The sequence below is a fragment of the Nerophis lumbriciformis genome, linkage group LG01 (assembly GCF_033978685.3).
Source record: "Nerophis lumbriciformis linkage group LG01, RoL_Nlum_v2.1, whole genome shotgun sequence".
Taxonomy (NCBI): domain Eukaryota; kingdom Metazoa; phylum Chordata; class Actinopteri; order Syngnathiformes; family Syngnathidae; genus Nerophis; species Nerophis lumbriciformis.
Window position 1 is genome coordinate 25,837,131 of NC_084548.2, and position 25,839 is coordinate 25,862,969.

Sequence of the window (25,839 nt, forward strand, 5' to 3'; positions counted from 1 at the left end):
CAGCATTTAATGATTCATATTTGTAAATTAAGATTCCTAATAAATGACACGAGAATAAGCACACATTTGATTGGTAAATCATAGAGTAACGACCTGGAATTATACTTTATGTGTGGTGTTGGAGTTGTCCGACTTTTTGTGTGGCTGTAAATGCATCACTGGCTAAGTGCCATATGTGCATGTGTTGGCGCAAGTGAGAAAGAGCGAGCGGCTGCTGTTGATATAACAGTGTGTTGATATAACAGTGATGTGTTTATGGCCGACAATAAAGAGTTTTGCTCAGTAAAGTGATGGATGGAATTCATGTCCTCAAAGCGTCTCGACAGACGTATTATTATATTTGAACAATGATGACGAAAACGGTTTTCTCTGTCGTGTCCGTGTCGTGTCAAAAATTGTTATGCGCTTATTTTTTTATTTGATTTTGTGCGTGGCATAGATTTGCCGTGCGCAGAGGACGCTTGAGCAGTGCGCAATTGCACAGGCGCGCTCCTTAGAGCGAACGTTACTGTCAATTCTCTTGTATACTCTATCATTCTAGACTTCTAGAGTGTTTAAATATCACATCACTCTAAATGTATAGACTATAAAGTTCACAAACATAAAGAGGGATGCTAGTGGGCCAGGCCAATCTTTCCTTATCTCTAAACTAAAACTGGGGAAATGTGTAGAGTGTTCTGGGCTTCAGACATGATTTTGTGTCAGAATTTCTTGAGGAAAAAATGCCTGGTTAGGCTTTGTGTATGTAGTGTGTGCCTTTCTTGCTTTACAGCTATGCTGTTATTATGCTGTTTGTTACTTATGTATGTTATGTTGCAGCTATTTAAAATAGTTTTGTCAATTTGTTCTGGCCAGAAACAAATTGGCCTTTGTAACATATCTTTGTCTTTGTGTGTTGTATGTAGACCACATGGCTTAGCAGAGTTGAGTGATGCAAATGCATGTCAAGTTGATCAACAGATTGTATTATTCTCCAGTGCAATAACAGTGCTGACATGAAGGCTAAAAGGGCATTAATGGGAGCTTTAAAAAAAAAGATGGAAAAAAAGAAGTAACTAAATAGTTACTTTTCACAGTAACGCATTACTTTTTGGTGTAAGTAACTGAGTTAGTAACTGAGTTACTTTTGAAATGAAGTAACTAGTAATTGTAACTAGTTACTGGTTTTCAGTAACTAGCCCAACACTGCATACGATACATAATTTAAAAAAGCTCACGTTTAAAATTTAAATGGAAAATAGATTTGTTTCAGACATTCTCACAGCAGAGTTTGCATGTAGGGATACTAAGATGCCGTGCAGGCAAGACGATTGCGTGTGACCTTCTGCCTGCTGAGTGTCTACTGCTTGACCAGTCCAAGTTGCAATCCACTCAGCTTCCCAGCTGTGAACTTCAACCTCCATGTGGACAAGTATCACCTTTCTTCAGGTGCTGCGGCTGGAATAATAATACATTTTGCACAATTAAAGAGTCAGTGTCAAACAAGACCAATCGTGTTGCATTAAATGGATCCCAAATCAGTTCAGTTCAGTTCAGTTTATTTTGAGCATGCATACAATACAATTACAATGTAATGCATCAGATATTTCTAGTTGTTTCATTACAGCAGGGTTGTCAAATTCATTTTAGCTCAGGAGCCGCTTGGAGGAAAATCTATTCCCGCGTGGGCTGGACGGGTAAAATCATGGCTTAATAACTTAAAATATGACTACGACGACTTCAGATTGTTTTCTTTGTTTTACTTCGACCCAACATAGAACAAGCACATTCTGAAAATGTACATATCACAAATAATCCTCCTGACAAACCACTTCAAGATAGAGGAAAATTCTGCGGGAAAAATATGTGCAGTTTCAAAAACACCATGAAGAACACAATGAACTTATATATATATATATATATATCCATCCATCCATCCATTTTCTACCGCTTACTCCCTTTGGGGTCGCGGGGGGCGCCGGAGTCCATCCCAGCTACAATCGGGCGGAAGGCGGGGTACACCCTGGACAAGTCGCCACCTCATCGCAGGGCCAACACAGATAGACAGACAACATTCACACTCACATCCACACACTGGGGCCAATTTAGTGTTGCCAATCAACTTATCCCCAGGTGCATGTCTTTGGAGGTGGGAGGAAGCCGGAGTACCCGGAGGGAACCCACGCAGTCACGGGGAGAACATGCAAACTCCACACAGAAAGATCCCGAGCCCGGGATTGAACCCAAGACTACTCAGGACCTTCGTATTGTGAATCGTATGTATATAAATATGTATATATATATATATATATATATATATATATATATATATATATATATATATATATATGTATATGTGTATATATATATATATATATATATATATATATATATATATATATATATATATATATATATATATACTGATTGCCCTCTCAACGGGGGGTGCTTACAAACATCAGTTGTCTACCAATCTAAGGTAATACGCAAGGACATTAACACATCCGACACATATGTAGGATTAACCGAGGGAGAATTCAAAACCAGATGGAACAATCACAAGGCTTCTTTCAGGAACAAAAACCTGCGAAATACCACAGAACTCAGCAAACACATTTGGGACCTCAAAGACAATAATGTTGAATATTCAATAACATGGCAAATTCTTGCATCCAGCACACCTTACAATAGTGGTAATAAAAGATGCAACCTATGCTTGAAAGAGAAACTGTTTATTATTTACCGTCGAGACCTGTCATCCCTCAACAAGCGCAGCGAAATTGTAACAGCATGCCGCCATAGACGGAAACACCTCCTAGGTAACACATGAGCCAATCACCACGCCCCTAGGCCAGCCTGTACCCACCCACTCTGTGCCCTATATAAACCATGGTATGCGAATGCTCCCATTAAAATCTCCTGACGATTGAGGGTACCCCCCCTCATGAAACAGGCCTGTAGAGATGAAATAGTCTTGTGATTTTTTCCCACACATACATATATATATATATATATATATATATATATATATATATATATATATATATATATATATATATATATATATATATATATATATATATATATAAAGGTCAGTAAATGATTCTATATATTTGTAAACGCTCTGAAGTGGGAAAGGGGTAGGATTAAATAAGCTTTGCTTCTTCCTACTCCTTTTCGGGCCTGATGTAGAATGAAATGATATGAAATTGTGTGATGTATTATGCTGTAAGTGTGTTCATGTTCGAAATAAACTAATGAAAGAAAGAAAAGAAAGAACTTAGACTTGATCACAATGTTAGTACAAAACTATTCAACTTTAAATCACAGCCCATATAGGGTTGAACAAAAACAAAATAAAGATTAAATAAAAACTATTTTATGTATCAACTACCTCAATTGTAATTTCCACATATTAATCATGTGCTAACTCAAATCATACAAACTGAGGTAAAAACTATTCAAGAGGGTTGAGTTTCTCCCTGCCTTTATGCATCACTGTGTATTGATAGAAAAATAAAAGATGTGCAATGTGTGAACAATTTTAACAGATCAAAAATAAAAACTTAAAAGACTGACAGTGTTGCAGTAAATCACACACTGTTCACTATTTTTATATTTGCACAGAAGACAATACTTTTCACAGATCTATATGAATGTGCAGTGTCTCATGCAGCATTTTAAGTGTGGAATTGCTACAGTATTGCGACATCCAGCAATAAAACAGCTGTTTCATTCATTTAAAAATGCAGCTCAATTTTACACTTAGCAAACTCATCTCGCGGGCCGGATACAACTTGTTCGCGGGCCTGATCCGGCCCACGGGCCGCATGTTTGACATCCCTGCATTACAGCATGTCAGAAAAGGAGTAGGAAGAAGCAGATCTTATTTAATCCTACCCTTTTTCATATCATATCGAACATGTTGATTGTATTGGATTATAGGACTCGTGTGGTGGCTTCAAAGTGTTTCAGCAGCTTCCTTTATATTCTCAAAGCCTTGAAACATGACTTACAATTAGTAGTAATAGCAGACGGGTAGATGGAACTACCTTACAACATAAAGTAAGCAGATATTAACAGGAAATTAACAAGTAGATTGAATAGAGTCTAGAGCAGTAGTGTCCAGAGTGTGACTCGGTGGCCATTTGCGGCACACAGCTCAAGTTCTGTTGGCCCGCACCATATTGTTGAAATTAAATCAAGCAAATTGAGAGTAAAAATGTAAAGTAAAGAGAAAAAGCAGAAATTATTATACAACTAACAAAAGTTGTATATATAATATCTGTTTCAGCATTTTTTTTAGTGAAGTGAAGTGAATTATATTTATATAGCGCTTTTTCTCAAGTGACTCAAAGCTCTTTACATAGTGAAACCCAATATCTAAGTTACATTTAAACCAGTGTGGGTGGCACTGGGAGCAGGTGTGTAAAGTGTCTTGCCCAAGGACACAACGGCAGTGACTAGGATGGCGGAAGCGGGGATTGAACCTGCAACCCTCAAGTTGCTGGCACGGCCGCTCTACCAACCGAGCTATTTATTAAAAAATTATCAAAATGGCCCCTGTACAAAGTTTGGACACCTCTAGTCTAGAAAGAGGATAATATTACAGTCTCAGAGACAACTGTTGTGCTCCAACATTGATTCAATTATTGATTGTGCTCTAATCCATTAATCGATGCTGTTGATACCAAGGATAGTAGCAGTATAGGATTGATACTAATAATTAGATCGATATTTTATTTTCACAAAATCAGTTTTTTTGGAGGTTTTTTTTTGTAATTTTTAAACATTTAGGGAATAAGTGCTGGAGAAAGGTGGATTTCGATATATAATATAATTAAAGTATTATATAATAATAATTAAATATTTGTTGATGTTACTATGCCTTCATGTGTTTTTCTGCGGATTATAATTGTTATTAAAATTTTTAAATATAATTCTTTTAGTGATCTTAAATATTTTAAAGTAAAATGTATTGGTATCGGGACAATCACTGAACAGCACTGTTGCCCGGACGTGGAGTACATGTCTGTTAGATGTCGGCCTTTTTTTCTCCCGAGAGAGCTGTCTGTTGTTATCATCACGGCTGTGTATATTCCACCGGACGCCAAAGTAAACACAGCGCTCTCTCTTCTGCTGAACACCGTCAACGAACAGCAGCGGGACCACCCCGACGGTGTTCATATCATAGCAGGGGATTTTAATAAGGCCAATCTGAAGACTGTACTCCCTAAGTTCTACCAGCACGTGAAGTGTTCTACAAGGGGCAAGAACACCCTGGACCACGTGTATACCAACATAAAGCACGCGTACAGAGCTACACCCCTCCCCCAGCTTGGACAGTCAGACCATCTTTCCCTCCTGCTCTCTCCTACCTACACCCCCATGAGACGCCAGGCCAGGCCTATCACAAAGACTGTTAATGACCTGGCCTGACGATGCACTCCCCAAACTTCAGGACTGCTTCCAACACACAGACTGGGACCTCTTCCAACAACAGGAGCTGGAGACAGCCACAGGAACGGTGCTGGACTACATAAAGTTCTGCATCGGGAATGTGACTGTGGAAAAAACCCATCCGGGTTTACCCCAACAAGAAACCCTGGATGGCCAGCCAGGTCCGCACACTCCTCAGGGCCCGCGACGCAGCCTTCAGGTCAGGGGACAGGGCACTGTACAGTGTTGCTAGAGCCGACCTGAAGAGAGGGATTAAAAAAGCAAAGGCGGACCACAGGAGGTGCATAGAGTCCCATCTGTCCAGCAAAAACTCACGGGAGGTGTGGCGTGGCATTCATGACATCACGAACTTCAGAGGCTGCAATATGACAACTGCGGATCAGAGTGCGACACTGGCAGAGGAGCTTAACTGTTTCTTTGCCCGTTTCGAAACCCCCCAGCGACACTCATCTGCTCCAGCCCTGCCCCCGCCCCCACCGGGCTCCGGCGCCACTCCACTCACTGTACAGGAGCACAGTGTCAGACGAGTGCTCCTGGCTGTGAACCCCAGGAAGGCTACCGGACCAGACGGAGTACCTGGAAAGGTGCTCAGGACGTGCGCCCACCAGCTCGCTCCCCCCCTCACCAGGATCTTCAACCTCTCCCTGGCTCAGGCAGTCATCCCATCCTGCCTGAAGTCATCTACAATAATCCCGGTGCCGAAGAAGTCTCCCATCACCAGCCTGAATGATTACCGACCAGTGGCCCTCACTCCGGTAATCATGAAGTGCTTCGAGCGACTTGTTCTCCAGCACATCAAGGACCATATCCCTCCAGACTTCGACCCCCACCAGTTCGCATACCGGGCGAACAGGTCCACAGAGGACGCCATCGCTGTTGCTCTCCACTCTGCTCTGAACCACCTGGAGCAGCAGCAGAGCTACGTCCGGATGCTCTCTGTGGACTATAGCTCTGCCTTCAATACAATAATCCCGGACAGACTCTGCAATAAACTGGACACTCTTGGCCTCCCCCCTCTCACAAACGCCTGGATAAGGGACTTCCTAACGGACCGACCCCAGAATGTGAGGCTTGGCCCGCACCTCTCATCCTCCCGCACGCTGAGCATCGGCTCCCCACAGGGCTGTGTGCTGAGCCCCCTCCTCTACTGCCTTTACACCCATGACTGCAGTCCGGCCCACAGTGACAACCTTACCGTCAAGTTCGCCGACGATACCACAGTGGTCGGGCTCATCTCCAGGGGTGACGAGGCTGCCTACAGAGAGGAGGTCCTGAAGCTGATGGCCTGGTCTTCGGAGAACAACCTCGCTCTCAACACCAGCAAGACCAGAGAGATCATCGTCGACTTCAGGAGGAGCAGCACCGACCCTGCCCCCCTCTACATCAACGGCGAGCGTGTAGAGAGGGTCCACACCTTCAGGTACCTTGGAGTCCACATCTCTAACGACTTCTCCTGGACAGTCAACACCACATCAACCATCAAGAAGGCTCAGCAGCGGCTACACTTCCTTAGAGTCCTCGGGAAGTACAACCTGAAGCCTGACCTGCTGCTGACCTTCTACCGCTCGTCCATCGAGAGCCTGCTGACCTACTGTATTACAGTATGGTACGGCAGCTGCACTGCAGCAGACAGGGAGAGGCTGCAAAGAGTGGTCAAGACGGCTCAGAAGATCATCGGCCGCCCTCTCCCCTCTCTGACGGACATCTACACCTCCCGCTGCCTCAACAGAGCCAGTGCCATCATCAAGGACAGCACCCACCCTGGCTCTGACCTGTTCCACCTGCTGCCCTCTGGGAAGCGCTACAGGTGCATTAAAACCAAAACAAACAGGCTAAAGAACAGCTTCTTCCCCAGGGCCATAACCATCCTGAACGGACTGCCCCATTGTCCCTCATAACTGCCTTCTCTTCGGTGCAATAACCCATTCCACCAACCACCCTGTTTTTTTTTTTTGTTTGTTTTTTTTCATGTATATATTCATTTCACACCATATTCATTGCACTTCTACATTTTTTATATTTTTATATATTTGCACATTGTTTTTCTAGCATGCACACATCGCACTGTATGGCATGGCCTCAATCTCGTTACCTTGCGTAATGACAATAAAGCTGATTCTGATTCTGATTCTGATTCTTATCAGTACTGCCCGCATAATTCCATGGTAATGGTTCGATTTCCAAATTTGTAGTGTGACCCACGACTAGTTCACTTCCCCAAAGTAAGTGATTTTTATGGTTCCTTTTTTAAGACCATATAGTCAATAGCTCAGCTTCTCACCATAAGTAAATCATAAAATTTACAGTTCATGCATGTGAATGTATCGGCTGATACCACTTATGCATTTTGGGATTGGCAAGCATAAAACCTTGATCAGAACGCCCCCAGATACCACCTTTGAAAATGAGCCTTTTGAGGTGCTCCGTGAAATGTGCAAATTAGAAAATACTTTTCATAGCAGCACCACTGCAACGCACGAGCACTTAAAAAGGCTTCATGGGCGATTCTCCAGGATGGTGGAAGAAATAAAACGTCTCTTTTTAGTAATTTTCTTTGGTATCCCCAACCAAACAACAAGCATTTAAAGTTTCTACACATGCGAAAATTGTTGGTGTATATCTGGGGAATTCGTTCGTAAAATTAGTTTTACCACTACACCAAAAAAAACAGTTGGATACAAAAATAAATAAAATCTGCAGCTAAATCAAAAAAAATATTACCGTAATAGATTTCTTAATTCAAGAAAAAATTGTTTGGCGCAGCCCTACTTATACATTCATAAAAAATGTCAAAGGAGGACTTTATTTTTAGTACAATTTAAAAATATAAGATTGCAATGTACAAAACCCAAAACCAGTGGAGTTGTGTAAATGGTAAATAAAAACAGAATACAATGATTTGCAAATGTTTTTCAACTTATATCCAATTGAATAGACTGCAAAGACAAGATATTTAATGTTCGAATTGGGAAACAACATTTTTTTTTTTTTTTCAAATAATCATTAAGTTAGAATTTAATGGCAGCAACACCTTGCAAAAAAGTTGGCACAGGGGCATTTTTTACCACTGTGTTACATGGCCTTTCCTTTTAACAACACTCAGTAAACGTTTGGGAACTGAGGAGACCAATTTTTGAAGCTTTTCAGGTGGAATTATTTCCCATTCTTGCTTGATGTACAGCTTAAGTTGTTCAACAGTCTGGGGTCTCCGTTGTTGTATTTTAGGCTTCATAATGCGCCACACATTTTCAATGGGAGACAGGTCTGGACTACAGGCAGGCCAGACTAGTACCTGCACTATTTTACTACGAAGCCACGCTGTTGTAAAACGTGCAGAATGTGGCTTGGCATTGTCTTGCTGAAATAAGCAGGGGCGTCCATGAAAAAGACGTTGCTTGGATGGCAACATATGTTGCTCCAAAACCTGTGTGTGCCTTCACAGATGTGTAAGTTACCCATGCATTGGGCACTAATACACCCCCATAACATCACAGATGCTGGCTTTTGAACTTTGCGCCTAGAACAGTTGGTTCTTTTTCTTTTTGTTTCGTAGTCCATCTTAGATGAGCTCGGGCCCAGCGAACCCGGTGGCGTTTCTGGGTGTTGTTGATAAATGGCTTTCACTTTGCACAGTAGAGTTTTAACTTGCACTTACAGATGTAGCGACGAACTGTAGTTACTGACAGTGGTTTTCTGAAGTGTTCCTGAGTTCATGTGGTGATATCTTTTACACACTGATGTCGTTTTTTTGATGCAGAACCCCCTGAGGCCGCTTACGTGCAGTGATTTCTCCAGATTCTCTGAAACTTTTGATGATATTACGGACCGTAGATGGTGAAATCCCTAAATTCTTTGCAATAGCTCATTGAGAAATGTTGTTCTTAAACTGTTGGACAATTTGTTCACAAAGTGGTTACCTTTGCCCCATCCTTGTTTGTGAATGACTGAGCATTTCATGGAAGCTGCCTTTACACCCAATCATGGCACCCACCTGTTTCCAATTAGCCTGTTCACCTGTGGGATGTTCCAAATAAGTGTTTAATGAGCATTCCTCAACTTTCTCAGTCTTTTTTGCCACTCGTGACAGCTTTTTTTAAACATGTTGCAGGTATCAAATTCCAAATGAGATAATATTTGCAAAAATAACAAAGTTCAAATGTTCAGTATGTTGTCTTTGCAGTCCATCCATCCATCCATCCATTTTCTACCGCTTATTCCCTTTTGGGGTCGCGGGGGGCGCTGGAGCCTATCTCAGCTACAATCAGGCGGAAGGCGGGGTACACCCTGGACAAGTCGCCACCTCATCGCAGGGCCAACACAGATAGACAGACAACATTCACACTCACATCCACACACTAGGGCCAATTTAGTGTTGCCAGTCTTATCCCCAGGTGCATGTCTTTGGAAGTGGGAGGAAGCCGGAGTACCCGGAGGGAACCCACGCAGTCACGGGGAGGACATGCAAACTCCACACAGAAAGATCCCGAGCCCGGGATTGAACCCAAGACTACTCAGGACCTTCGTATTGTGAGGCAGATGCACTAACCCCTCTGCCACCGTGAAGCCCCCCTCTTTGCAGTCCATTCAATTGAATATAGGTTGAAAAGTATTTGCAAATCATTGTATTCTGTTTTTATTTTACACAATGTGCCAACTTCACCGGTTTTAGGTTTTGCATATTGAATAATATAAATAAACATGTTTATTTGAATAATACATATTGTGTCTGATATTGTGATTGTTGTGTGCAGTGGTGTAGAACCACCGTCCTATGGTGTGTGTATAATTTAGCTCTCTGACAACTAATTACCCTGGTGTCCTGGTAATTCTGTTTTACGCTCCAAATCTTCCTCCACTTCCTGTTTGCCTCTGCCAGTTTCCAATAGCTGCTCACTTAGGTTTCAATGGCTTTTTCTTGCATTGCTACTTTTCCCTTTAATTTAATTGTGTCTAATTCACATCCTTGTGTACGTGCGTGTGTGCTTGTTCGCACGTGTGTGTGTGTGCGTGTGTGTATGATGCAGGAGGTTTGGGCGTGCTGGTGTGAGCTGCTGTCCTACCTGGAGCAGGAGAATGCCTTCCTGGACCAGCTGGAGCAGAAGCTTGACGAAACTGAGAACCTCCAAGGAGGGGCAGAGGAGCTGAAGTCGGCGTTGGATGTGAGTGTGCACAGAAACAAAAAAACCTCACATTCCTCAAATTTTCCTGGCAATTACAAATAGCATCCACCAGTTGTTTATTTTCTCCAAAATACATTCACTCTTACTTATACATCCCTGGTGCATGGTTTACTGTACATACAGTAAGTGTATGTACTTAAAGTACCAGCAGAGTGGAAAAACAAGTTTTATACTTTATATACTTAATTGTGTTTAATTGTATCCATTAAACCATATCCAATTGTTTTTACAATCCACAAAGTATGTGAAAACACCGCATTCATTTTGGATATTCCGCTCCGAACGTGTTCGTTAATTTCCGTAGATTGCGTCCTGGAGTAACACTTCTGCACTCTGACGATGTCATAATGGAAATATGCAAACATTTGAGAGCGATGTGCTGTCTATCATTCACAATCCTTATATAAGACATGAATACATTTTTTTTTTTTTATGCATTCTAAATACATAAAAAGTCTGCTAACAATGTAGTCAATCGGAGCTCTCTATTTCGCCCACAAAACCCTCTAAATAATCATCCAAAAACCACCATAAATAATACTCTATATACTAATTGTGACCTGAATATTAACCAAATATTAGCGATGTTTAGCGATTAGCTAATGCAGACAAACTATTTTTAGCGGCGGATTGATAACACACACACTCTGCTGCTTTACTATGAGCAAGCAGCGATTTCCTGCTGCTCCCACATCATTGCCTCTCAGCTTGTCAAAGTTATTCTGGATTATAAATCATGCTTCTCATCTGGACATTAGGAGGATTTAGCCATGAATCTAGAAGTTGTTCATCTGTGACATTCAGTGTATACTCAGAGATGGAGACAAACACACACAACCGAAGAGAGTGTCTGCAGGGAGACTTTTCCTTGTTAACCCTTTGTGTGCATCATGATTAATTCTTTATCTAAATGGGAAGATATGGACATCCTATCAGTCGTCATCACAGTGGGAGCAGACTTTGTACAGTAAGCTATCGTTGTATTATGTTTTTAGTTTGTATTTCTGGTTTAGCAGATGATGCTTAATATTTCACTAAAGCTTGATGAATTGAGCAGAGCTTCTAAAATGTGTAGCTCATCCTCCTTATATCTGGATCATAATGTTTCTCAAAGTAATCATTGTTGGCTCTCACAAAATCTGCATTGTTGTTGGTGATGAAGGGATCTGCAGTTCCTACCTCTCCGTCACGCGATGACATGTCTGGCTAGCTTATTATCTCTCAAAATGGCTTGGGAATCTCTGTGAGATTGATACTATTTTAATCATATCTATTTACTTGCAAACTTTGTATGTCTGTCGGTGTCATACATCAGATATATATGATAATAGCTTCAATATAGAGGCAACTTGTTTTTCCTATTTTACTGGTACTTTAAACAAGCAATCGGTTGTCTCCCATAATTGTAGAAGATGGAGCACCACAGTAAGGCTTGGAAGAAAGACAAAGAAAAAAAGGATAAACTACAGTATGAACAAAAAGCGGAATTATAGTGCATAATTGATAACAAAATTAATACTGGAGGTGTACAAGGAATAAAGATAGCTGTCTCAATACTTGGCGTGGATGACGATGAAGGAAAAGAATAGTGTTTTCCTTTCTCAGCCTCTGTGCTTTAAAACACCATTAATTAAATAAATCTGCCTCGCACCGGAAGTAAAATAATCTGGTTAGAAAACACAACAAAAATATGTACAAAACATTAGAAACAGCTTCAACTATAATGCAGAACATAAATATAATTACAGCATAATGTTTATATGGGGTGGACCGCTCGCCTGTGCATCGTTTGGGAACATCTCTGCGCTGCTGACCCGTCTCCGCTCGGGATGGTTTCCTGCTGGCCCCTTTATGGACTGGAATCTTACTATTATGTTGGATCCACTATGGACTGGACTCTCACAATATTAGGTCAGACCCACTCGACATCCATTGCATTCGGTCTCCCCAAGGGGGGGGGGGGTCACCCACATATGCGGTCCTCTCCAAGGTTTCTCATAGTCATTCACATCGACGTCCCACTGGGGTGAGTTTTTCCTTGCCCTTATGTGGGCTCTGTACCGAGGATGTCGTTGTGGCTTGTGCAGCCCTTTGAGACACTTGTGATTCAGGGCTATATAAATAAACATTGATTGATTGATTGATTGATTGATACATATGTTGCTAATACACGGAATGTCAGCGTGATTATTATTATTGGCCAGAATCAATGCAGCCCATCTTTTTATTCTCTATACCTATTTATATTCTGACACAATTCATTCAGACAATACCGTGCAGAGAACCCACACACGTTATATCTGTGGATCGGTCTCAATGAGGTAAAAAAAAGTGTGCTATTCATATGCTGTGACACTCCGTGTAACCATGGTTATGTAATTTACCAGCAAAGTTGATATTAGGTCACTTGATTAGGGAACTCACAGTGCCTCGGTAGGTCAGACATAAGGTCACACAGCAACACGCTTAACATGTTATTTTGTTCACACCTTCCGCACTTTCTCTTTGGCGACAACGTTTTTTTGTTTAAAATGTTTTGTTTAGGCTCTGTTGCCATTAGAAGAGATTAGAACACATATTTTCCGAGGTTTCACCATTAGTGTGTATTGCATCAGGCAGCAGGCATTTTCACAATTTCCCTGGGAAACTTTCAAGTTATTGTTGTTATTTCGGCAACTTAATCAACGTTAAAAATCATATTATGTGTATAGTATACTGGCTAATATTTACAGCGGTCTCAGACTTCAAAAACTGCATAGTCAATTACCTTTGTGGTATAATGTATGTCGCAGAAAAATAAAAACTTGCAGTATTTGTGGGCTGCAAATGCCCCTTGGACCGGACTTTGTGTCTGGTGAATATCATACACTACGTCTCACGCTAAATATGAATTCTAATTAAATACCTTTAAGTAAAGTTAATGCTCATATGAGATTGACATATTTGTCACTGTGTGCATGAACATCTACACAGGGTTTGGAGGCTCTCCTGCGACACCCCGAGGACAACAGGAACCACATTCGAGAGCTTGCTCAGACTTTGATGGACGGAGGCGTTTTGGATGAGCTGATTCAGCAGAAACTTGATGCCTTCAACACGCGATGGGACGAGCTCATGGCGAGGGTAAGGCATGATAATGCCCACAATGAATGCACCGGTACCTTCTATAATGAACATGACAATATAAATCCTGTTGTCGATCAAACAGACGTTATAAAGCTTTTAGTAGAAGATGTATGCAAGTGACATTTTTACACAACCTGGCTAGAACCAAACGTGTTTGTGTTTGACACTAGAAATAACATTTTGTCACAAAAGATGCATGTTCAATAGTGATATTTCAAATAATTAACATATATGTATGGCTGGTGGTGTCCTGAATGCTACATCTGATCCCAAAGACTGACATGTCAATAGAAACTAGATCCTGCTCCCAAATGTCAAATTGCCCAAATGTTTTTATCATAGATTAATCGGTTCGAAGTAACAGGAAAAGGTAGGAAATTAGACTTTAAGAGTCTATCATAGGTAAAGCATAAAGTTTTGTGGTGAGAATCATCTCAGTATAACAAACAGTGGACTAAAATAGTCCCCGGCTGAGTGTCTGTACGTTGGAGTTCACCCCAGTGGACAAGAGGGTCGCCTCCCTTCATCTTAGTGTTGGAGGGGGGGAAACTCTGACTGATGTTTGTGCGTACGCACCAAACAAGAGTTCAGAATATTTGGCCTTCTTGGATAACTTGCATGGGGTCCTGTATGGGGGGCCGGCAGGGGATTCCATAGTCTTGCTGGGGGACTTCAACGTGCACGTGGGCTATGACAGTGATACTTGGACTGGCGTGATTGGGAGGAACGGTCTCCCTGATCTGAACCTGAGTGGTGGATTGTTATTGGACTTCTGTGCTAGTCACAGACTTGTGATAACACACACCATGTTCAAGCATAAGGATGCTCATAGGTGTACCTGGTACCAGAGCACCCTAGGCCGAAGATCAATGATCGATTTTGTAATCGTATCAGCTGATCTGAGGCCGTATGTTTTGGACACTCGGGTGAAGAGAGGGGCTGAACTGTCAACTGATCACCATCTGGTGATCGGGGGAGACCTGGCAAACCCAAACGTGTAGTCCGGGTGAACTGGGAACGTTTGGAGGAGTCCTCTGTCCGGAAGGACTTCAACTCCCACCTCCGGCGGGACTTCTCTGCCATCCCTGTGGAGGTTGGGGACATTAAACAGGAATGGGCAATGTTCAAAACCTCTATTGCTAAAGCTGCAGCTGCGAGCTGTGGCCAGAAGGTCTTAGGTGCCTCAAGGGGTGGTAACCCTCGAACACCTTGGTTGACAGCGGTGGTCAGGGAAGCCGTCCGACTGAAGAAGGAGTCCTACCGGGGTATGTTATCCCAGGGGACTCCGGAGGCAGTTGCAAGGAACCGACAGGCCCGAAGGGCAGCGGCTGTGGCTGTGGACGAGGCTAAGCAGAGGGTGTGAAGCAGTTCGGGGAATCCATGGAGAAGGACTATCGGGCGGCTCAAAAGCTGTTCTGGAAGACCATATGGCACCTCAGGAGGGGGAAGCAGGGAACCATCCAAGCTCTGTACGGCAAGGATGGGACTATGCTGACTTCAAGTGAGGAAGTCGTAGGGCGTTGGAAAGAGCACTTTGAGGAACTCCTGAACCCAAATACATCAGACACACCCTCCCTGACAGGAGCAGAGACTAAGGATAATGGGGGATCGACGTCGATCTCTCGGAGTGAAGTCACTGAGGTAGTTAGACAACTCCACAGTGGCAAAGCTCCGGGGGTTGACGAGATCCATCCAGAAATGCTGAAGGCTCTGGGTGTTGAGGGGCTGTCTTGGTTGATACGCCTTTTCAACATTGCGTGAAAGTCTGGGACAGTGCCGAGGGAGTGGCAGACTGGGGTGGTGGTTCCCATTTTCAAAAAGGTGTTCTAATTACAGGGGTATCACACTACTCAGCCTCCCTGGGAAAGTTTACGCCAAGGTACTGAAAAGGAGGGTCCGGACGATAGTCGAACTTCAGATTCAAGAGGAGCAATGTGGATTCCGTCCTGGTCGTGGAACAACTGACCAGCTCTTTACTCTTGCGGGAATCCTGGAGAAGCCCTATCCAGTCTACATGTGCTTTGTGGATTTGGAGAAGGCGTATGACCGGGTCCCCCGGGAGATCTTGCGGGAGATGCTGAGGGAGTACGGAGTGAGGGGAACACTGCTGAGAGCCATCCAATCTCTGTACACCCAAAGCGAGAGTTGTGTCCGGGTGCTTGGATGTAAGTCGGATCTGTTTCCAGTGGACAGGATTTCTAGGCAGAGTCGTGACCATGGTGGAGAGGGTATACGTCTCGGGGGGCTAAAGGTTGCGTCACTGCTGTTTGCAGATGATGTGGTCCTGATGGCACCTTCGGTTCGTGACCTTCAGCTCTCACTGGATCGGTTCGCAGCCGAGTGGTCAGCGGTTGGAATGAGGATCAGCATCTCCAAATCTGAGGCCATGAATCTCAGCAGGAAACCGATGGTTTGTACAGTCCAGGTAGAGGACGAAACTTTGTCCCAGGTGGAGGAGTTTAAGTATCTCGGGGTCTTGTTCACAAGTGAGGGAAAGATGGAGAAGGAAATCAGCCGGAGAATCGGAGCAGCTCGGGCAGTATTGCAGTCTCTCTGCCGCACTGTTGTGACGAAACGGGAGCTGAGACAGAAGGCAAAGCTTTCGGTCTACCGAGCTATCTACATTCCTACTCTCACCTATGGTCATGAAGTGTGGGTCATGACCGAAAGAATAAGATTGCGGATACAAACGGCTGAAATGAGTTTCCTCAGTAGGGTGGCTGGCATCTCCCTTAGAGATAGGGTGAGAAGTTCAGTCACCCGAGAGAGACTCGGAGTAGAGCCGCTGCTCCTTCGCTTGGAAAGGAGCCAGCTTAGGTGGTTCGGGCATCTCGTGCGGATGCCTCACGAGCGTCTCCCTAGGGAGGTCCTCTTTGCGCGTCCCACTGGGAGGAGACCCCGCCGCAGGCCAAGGACCAGATGGGGGGATTACATCTCCTCTCTGGCCTGGGAACACTTTGGGATCCCCCAGGAGGAAGTTGCTAATGTTGCTCTGGAGAGGGAAGTCTGTGGGTCTCTGCTGGAGCTGTTGTCCCCGTGACCCGATTCCGTATAAGCGGTTGAAGATGGATGGATGGATGGATGGATGGATGGACTAAAATAAAAAGTTGAGCTTCAGTCATATGGAATAACGGAATATAACGTTCAGAAGAGAATACAGAAAGGGTAAGAGGGGATTTATCTTCATAAATGATCATTTTATTGTCCAGTGACTTTTAGCACTGTGGAATGTATAATACTTGCACCATTCAGAGTGGCTATCGTTAGTTTTAAGCCATGCAAAGTTGATGGTGGAAATGTTATGCTTTTATAGAATTATTAATGACATAAACTGATCTCGGAATATTTGCTTCTTTTTTAATTTTGTCTATTTAAGTAGTTGTTGTTTGGATTTCCCCTAAATTGTTTTTTTTTTTAGCTGGGCTTTTAGTTGACATTTGTGGCGTTACGTAGACCAGTGGTTCTCAACCTTTTTTCAGTGATGTACCCCCAGTGAACATTGTTTTAATTCAAGTACCCCCTAATCAGAGCAAAGCATTTTTGGTTGAAAAAAAGAGATAAAGAAGTAAAATACAGCACTATGTCATCAGTTTCTGATTTATTAAATTGTATAACAGTGCAAAATATTGCTCATTTGTAGTGGTCTTTATTGAACTATTTGGAAAAAAAGATATAAAAATAACTAAAAACTTGTTGAAAAATAAACAAGTGATTCAATTATAAATAAAGATTTCTACACATAGAAGTAATCATCAACTTAAAGTGCCCTCTATAGGGATTGTAATAGAGATCCATCTGGATTCATGAACTTAATTCTAAACATTTCTTCACCAAAAAATAAATCTTTAACATCAATATTTATGGAACATGTCCACAAAAAATCTAGCTGTCAACACTGAATATTGCATTGTTGCATTGTAATTAATGGAATAGCCAACTTGATTTGATGTTCAGTTTATGAACTTACATTCATATTTTGTTGAAGTATTATTCAATAAATATATTTATAAAGGATTTTTAAATTGTTGCTATTTTTAGAATATTTAAAAAAAATCTCACGTACCCCTTGGCATACCTTCAAGTACCCCCATGGGTACGTGTACCCCCATTTGAGAACCACTGACGTAGACTATAGCAAGTGTATAGTGATGATGATAATAAAAACATGCGTGTGATATTTGATTCCAAAAGAAAATATCATCTCCCCAGCTTTCTACCGCCTTTCCATCACTTCCTTGCCCTTGTCTCCTCTTCCTCTCACCTTCCCCCCCTTAATTACCAATTCCTATTCCCCATTGTTCCTTTGCCTGCCTCCTCCATTTCTCCTCTTCTTTCTTTTCCTTCTAGCCACTTTCATTGGCAGCATGCTTTCTCATCCTCATCTGCTGGCAGATTAGTCACACTTTTACACGCACACACACACAAACACACGCACACAAACACACGCACACACACGTACAAACACACACTCTCACCAAGAAAGTCAATTCCCGCCGGGTTGACCCCCGCCCCCACCTCACAAAAGCAGCGGATTAATGTTCTCCTTGCAGTCTGATACGCTTCTTTTTTGTTTGTCAAGACATCACAGTCTGTCTGTGTGTCACATTCTTGTATTTCAGACATTGTGTGTATTGTCAAAGGTGTGTGCGTCAACATGCTCATGGGAGATGAGAGTTGGCACCTCAGAGCTGTCGCCTAATGCAGTTTTCGTTTTGTTCCTAGTTTGATTTGAGGAATGCTTTTTCTTTTCCATGTGTCCTAAAAATATCCAATTTGTGAACAAGTGTAAAGTGTAATTGGCATTGAGGCCATGACATAAAATACTTTGATTAATTTATTAATTGATAATTAGTGACCCAATAAATGCAAAATCTTGCCTGGTTTGTTTTCAGACCAGTGACTGAGGCAGATGTTATGGAAGTCTTAAGGAGTTGGAAACAGACAAATCTGTGCTCCAAAACAATCTTGTTTTTTTTTCCGAGATCATCAAATGATTTTATAACTGAACATTTCTTTTTAACCTGTGCCTTTCAAAAAATCTGAATCTCTATGTCAACCTTCCAATTTCTGCTGGGAAATCCAGTATTTTATCCTTCTTTCCTAGCTCCTTTTTCCCCAGATGTTGCTCTACACAAAAATAAATTCTCACCATTACTGCTGCTACTGCAGCAATCGGCTCTGCTCAACTCAAACTATGCAATTTGTTATTCCTATTGCCAGACTTGTGTGTTTATTTCCGTACCTGATGGTTTCGGCTACAACGTAGCCTTCCTCAGAGGTTGTCACATGATGTTGCTGTGACGTGTCTGGTCAAACCTCGGCAAGATTCGGAATGGGCTCGTGAAAGCTGCACACCAAGGGCCTGATCTGTTAAAGGTTTGCGTGTATTAAAACATTTGCAAACTTGATAGCACACACAAAGCTGATCTACTAAGCTTGTGCGCAGAGAATTGCGTCTCTTAAGTGAGCAAAATAAGAGGAGCAATCCATTTAGCATGTCTGTCTTGGCTCTGTTCTTGCTGAACTAGTTAGTGACTTTTGATGCTCAAATCAAAATGATAGTACAAACCCCGTTTCCATATGAGTTGGGAAATTGTGTTAGATGTAAATATAAATGGAATACAATGATTTGCAAATCCTTTTCAACCCATATTCAATTGAATGCACTACAAAGACAAGATATTTGATGTTCAAACTCATAAACTTTAATTTTTTTTTTGGCAAATAATAATCAACTTAGAATTTCATGGCTGCAACACATGCCAAAGTAGTTGGTAAAGGACATGTTCACCACTGTGTTACATGACCTTTCCTTTTAACAACACTCAGTAAACATTCTTTCCCATTCTTGCTTGATGTACAGCTTAAATTGTTCAACAGTCCGGGGGTCTCCGTTGTGGTATTTTATGCTTGATAATGCGCCACACATTTTCAATGGGAGACAGGTCTGGACTACAGGCAGGCCAGTCTAGTACCCGCACTCTTTTTTTATGAAGCCACGTTGATGTAACACGTGGCTTGGCATTGTCTTGCTGAAATAAGCAGGGGCGTCCATGGTAACGTTGCTTGGATGGCAACATATGTTGCTCCAAAACCTGTGTGTACCTTTCAGCATTAATGGTGCCTTCACAGATGTGTAAGTTACCCATGTCTTGGGCACTAATACACCCCCATACCATCACAGATGCTGGCTTTTCAACTTTGCGCCTATAACAATCCGGATGGTTCTTTTCCTCTTTGACACGACGTCCACAGTTTCCAAAAACAATTTGAAATGTGGACTCGTCAGACCACAGAACACTTTTCCACTTTGTATCAGTCCATTTTAGATGAGCTCAGGCCCAGCAAAGCCGACGGCGTTTCTGGGTGTTGTTGATAAACGGTTTTCGCCTTGCATAGGAGAGTTTTAACTTGCACTTACAGATGTAGCGACCAACTGTAATTACTGACAGTGGGTTTCTGAAGTGTTCCTGAGCCCATGTGGTGATATCCTTTACACACTGATGTCACTTGTTGATGCAGTACAGCCTGAGGGATCGAAGGTCACGGGCTTAGCTGCTTACGTGCAGTGATTTCTCCAGATTCTCTGAACCCTTTAATGATATTACGGACCTTAGATGGTGAAATCCCTAAATTCCTTGCAATAGCTGGTTGAGAAAGGTTTTTCTTAAACTGTTCAACAATTTGGTCTCGCATTTGTTGACAAAGGGGTGTACCTCGCCCCATCCTTGTTTGTGAATGACTGAGCATTTCATGGAATCTACTTTTATACCCAATCATGGCACCCACCTGTTCCCAATTTGCGTGTTCACCTGTGGGATGTCCCAAATAAGTGTTTGATGAGCATTCCTCAACTTTATCAGTATTTATTGCCACCTTTCCCAACTTCTTTGTCACGTGTTGCTGGCATCAAATTCTAAAGTTAATGATTATTTGAAAAAAAAAAAAAGTTTATCAGTTTGAACATCAAATATGTTGTCTTTGTAGCATATTCAACTGAATATGGGTTGAAAATGATTTGCAAATCATTGTATTCCGTTTATATTTACATCTAACACAATTTCCCAACTCATATGGAAACGGGGTTTGTATAATGCTAATGTTAGTCATCGGAAATTTGTGCGGTAGCAGTAAATAGCGGCTAGATAGTTCGCAGTCCGCCGGTCTTTCTTTGCTTCGGACCTGCATTCGCCCCAATACATTCTTGGTAGTAGCGTCATATACGTAGCGCAATCCAAGATCATTTCTCGATATTGTCTGCTATTTAACATCGGCATAGCCATTAAAGACGTACTATTTTTTTTACACCGGACATTATGCCAGTTTAACGCTATATGCGCTCGTCCTCATGAGAAATGTGGCAAAACACTTCTTCTTTGGGTTTTCTGGTGCCGCCAAAATCAACCAAAACTGAAAGTTCTCAAGGATTAAAACAAAATCAATTGATGCGTTGTTGTATATGCTGCAGGCTTTTTTTAAATAGTTTTTTTCATTTATATGAAAATATATAAATTACAAAATAAATAATGTATGGAAAAACTTGCATTTTCTTGCGTCTGGAACGCTCGCCGTTAATGCCAGCAGTTCACAGGGCGCAACTTGAGAGTGCTAAAAAGTGAGTTCCATTGTAGATCACGCTGCAGGACTGCTTCTAAAATGCCCCGAAAAAGTGTTACGTAATGGTCTGCTGCATGTTTCTAAACAAAGCAAAACGCCACAGGTAGGATTATAACATGGATGTGCAGTAAATGACTGTCTCCATGGTGAAAGTCGCAGAGTAGACGCAAAAACCTCATCTAAATAAGGTGGTCTGCGCCACTTTTGCACTTGTTATTGATGTGTATTTCTGGCCTTGTCATCCTCGTCCGGACAGAAGGGTGACACGGCAGTGCGGCTGGATCAAAAGAGACGTCGGAGACGCTTTACTGAACCAAAAGTTGCTTTATTACAAGCGAGCGTCATTATACAGGACTGCAGTTCTTGGAGGAGGTCAAGTCAAAAATGAGGCACTCCTAACTTGGAGAAGCCAATCCATCAGTTGTATATTCCTCCTTCCTCTCTCTGGGTGTGTGCTAAGTCAGGACAGCACACTCTGACCATTAAAGGAGATGTTTGTGTGTAAGTGCCTGGAAAGACAACAGATGCAGGTCGTAACTTAAATGTTGGCATTAAGCTAAACATGTAGTCTCTTTTCATGGATAGGGTCATCACCTTTGCATACCAAGGTCCAATTTTATTGCCTTTTCTTTTGTGAGAACTATTCCAATCCACACACAAATGTCAATACTAAAGGGCACTATGTTATTATGTGCCCAAACTGACATATCTACCACCATGTGCAAAACATAATATGAGGAAATTAATTCACTTCATTATCAATTGTAGTAGATTGCCCGCAACACGCCCACAAATATGATACTGATTATATTAACTAGAGCACATGTGTCAAACTCAAGGCCGAAGGCCAAATCATATTTTTGACCTAAATTAAGTCTTCAATCAAGACTTATATATTTCTTGTATGTATTATGTGCAGTAATACATATACATCAGTGGTTCTTAACCTTGTTGGAGGTACCGAACCCTACCGGTTTCATATGTGCATTCTCTGAACACTTCTTTAGTGAAAAATATATATATATATATATTTTTTTTTTCAAATTCAAGAAAAAGTTGTATGTTTTTTTTACTGGTGCACAAAATGAACTGTGCATGAACATCACCTTGTTCAAAGAACAAAACCAACACAGTACATGAACTCACAATAAATTACACACATTACCATGAATTGATTAATGTGTACCCCGACTTAAACAAGTTCAAAAACTTATTCGGGTGTTACCATTTAGTGGTCAATTGTACGGAATATGTACTGTACTGTGTAAACTGTACTGTGTATTCTCTTCCTTTGCAATCTGCTAGTAAAATTTTCAATCAATCAATCAAAAAACCTGCAAATCAGATGGAAAATTAGAGGGCACATTGTTTGGGGGTATCCATAATGCGCTGATAGGGGGAAGTTTTTATTTACACTATAAGTCTTTATGTCTCTTTACCTCCGTGGCGGAGGCTGCGCCGAACCCCTGAGGCCGACTCACCGAACCCATAGGGTTCGATCGAACCCAGGTTAAGAACCACTGATATACATATACAGTAGACCCGGTGAGATTCGGCACGCAACTTCAAGACAATGATGGTGCAATACTAAGCTAAGTGAAGATGAACTTTATTGTAACAATTCATCTTCGACAACAATAACAAGGTTTCACATGACTATGGTGAGCCTTTAACATGAGCAAAGTGGAATGAAAACAGCGGGAAAAAAGCTTGGTGACACGCACATATGTATGAAGTGGTACAAAATGAAAGTTGGATTTGATCTTTTTCCAGCTTTTAGGTTTTCAGGAGAAAAATACAGGTGTCAAATAAGTTTTATCGCTGAGGTCTACAACAAAGGCTCAGACAGTAGGATACGTAAATAATAGGGGTGTGGGAAAAAATCGTTTCGAATTCGAATCACGATTCTCACGTTGTGCGATTCAGAATCGATTCTCATTTTTAAAAAATCTTTTTTTTTTTAATAATTTATTTTTATTTATTTATTTATTTTTTAATTAATCAATCCAACAAAACAATAAACAGCAATACCATAACAATGCAATCCAATTCCAAAACCAAACCCGACCCAGCAACACTCAGAACTGCAATAAACAGAGCAATTGAGAGGAGACACAAACACGACACAGAACAAACCAAAAGTATCCATCCATCCATCCATCTTCTTCCGCTTATCCAAGGTCGGGTCGCGGGGGCAGCAGCCTAAGCAGCGAAGCCCAGACTTCCCTCTCCCCAGCCACTTCGTCCAGCTCTTCCTGTGGGACCCCGAGGCGTTCCCAGGCCAGCCGGGAGACATAGTCTTCCCAACGTGTCCTGGGTCTTCCCCGCGGCCTCCTACCGGTCGGACGTGCCCTAAACACCTCCCTAGGGAGGTGTTCGGGTGGCATCCTGACCAGATGCCCGAACCACCTCAACTGGCTCCTCTCGATGTGGAGGAGCAGCGGCTTTACTTTGAGCTCCCCCCGGATGGCAGAGCTTCTCACCCTATCTCTAAGGGAGAGCCCCGCCACCCGGCGGAGGAAACTCATTTCGGCCGCTTGTACCCGTGATCTTGTCCTTTCGGTCATAACCCAAAGCTCATGACCATAGGTGAGGATGGGAACGTAGATCGACCGGTAAATTGAGAGCTTTGCCTTCCGGCTCAGCTCCTTCTTCACCACAACGGATCGATGCAGCGTCCGCATTACTGAAGACGCCGCACCGATCCGCCTGTCGATCTCACGATCCACTCTTCCCTCACTCGTGAACAAGACTCCGAGATACTTGAACTCCTCCACTTGGGGCAAGATCTCCTCCCCAACCCGGAGATGGCACTCCACCCTTTTCCGGGCGAGAACCATGGACTCGGACTTGGAGGTGCTGATTCTCATCCCAGTCGCTTCACACTCGGCTGCGAACTGATCCAGTGAGAGCTGAAGATCCTGGCCAGATGAAGCCATCAGGACCACATCATCTGCAAAAAGCAGAGACCTAATCCTGCAGCCACCAAACCGGATCCCCTCAACGCCTTGACTGCGCCTAGAAATTCTGTCCATAAAAGTTATGAACAGAATCGGTGACAAAGGGCAGCCTTGGCGGAGTCCAACCCTCACTGGAAAAGTGTCCGACTTACTGCCGGCAATGCGGACCAAGCTCTGGCACTGAGCATACAGGGAGCGGACTGCCACAATCAGACAGTCCGATACCCCATACTCTCTGAGCACTCCCCACAGGACTTCCCGAGGGACACGGTCGAATGCCTTCTCCAAGTCCACAAAACACATGTAGACTGGTTGGGCAAACTCCCATGCACCCTCAAGGACCCTGCCGAGAGTATAGAGCTGGTCCACAGTTCCACGACCAGGACAAAAACCACACTGTTCCTCCTGAATCCGAGGTTCGACTATCCGGCGTAGCCTCCTCTCCAGTACACCTGAATAGACCTTACCGGGAAGGCTGAGGAGTGTGATCCCACGATAGTTAGAGCACACCCTCCGGTTCCCCTTCTTAAAGAGAGGAACCACCACCCCGGTCTGCCAATCCAGAGGTACCGCCCCCGATGTCCACGCGATGCTGCACAGTCTTGTCAACCAAGACAGCCCCACAGCATCCAGAGCCTTAAGGAACTCCGGGCGGATCTCATCTACCCCTGGGGCCTTGCCACCGAGGAGCTTTTTAACTACCTCAGCAACCTCAGCCCCAGAAATAGGAGAGCCCACCACAAACTCCCCAGGCACTGCTTCCTCATAGGAAGACGTGTTGGTGGGATTGAGGAGGTCTTCGAAGTATTCCCTCCACCGATCCACAATATCCGCAGTCGAGGTCAGCAGAACACCATCCTCGCCATACACGGTGTTGATAGTGCACTGCTTCCCCTTCCTGAGGCGGCGGATGGTGGTCCAGAATCGCTTCGAAGCCGTCCGGAAGTCGTTTTCCATGGCTTCCCCGAACTCCTCCCATGTCTGAGTTTTTGCCTCTGCGACTGCTGAAGCCGCACACCGCTTGGCCTGTCGGTACCTGTCCGCTGCCTCAGGAGTCCTATGAGCCAAAAGAACCCGATAGGACTCCTTCTTCAGCTTGACGGCATTCCTCACCGCCAGTGTCCACCAACGGGTTCTAGGATTACCGCCACGACAAGCACCAACTACCTTGCGGCCACAGCTCCAATCAGCCGCCTCGACAATAGAGGCGCGGAACATGGTCCATTCGGACTCAATGTCCAGCACCTCCCTCGTGACATGTTCAAAGTTCTTCCGGAGGTGGGAATTGAAACTCTCTCTGACAGGAGACTCTGCCAGACGTTCCCAGCAAACCCTCACAATGCGTTTGGGCCTGCCAGGTCTGTCCGGCATCCTCCCCCACCATCGCAGCCAACTCACCACCAGGTGGTGATCGGTAGAAAGCTCCGCCCCTCTCTTCACCCGAGTGTCCAAAACATGAGGCCGCAAATCCGATGACACAACTACAAAGTCGATCATGGAACTGCGGCCTAGGGTGT

The 25,839-nt window shown here is 43.2% G+C and overlaps 1 protein-coding gene across 1 annotated transcript in view; it reads left to right on the forward strand.

Moving 5' to 3' along the window:
- The window catches only part of dmd (dystrophin), a 586,555-nt gene that overhangs the window by 326,578 nt on the left and 234,138 nt on the right, over nt 1-25,839 (forward strand). Inside the window, exons 33-34 of the mRNA XM_061978041.1 lie at nt 10,464-10,598; nt 13,593-13,742. Of these exons, the coding sequence (XP_061834025.1) occupies nt 10,464-10,598; nt 13,593-13,742 (285 nt within the window). The remainder of the gene's footprint in view (nt 1-10,463; nt 10,599-13,592; nt 13,743-25,839) is intronic.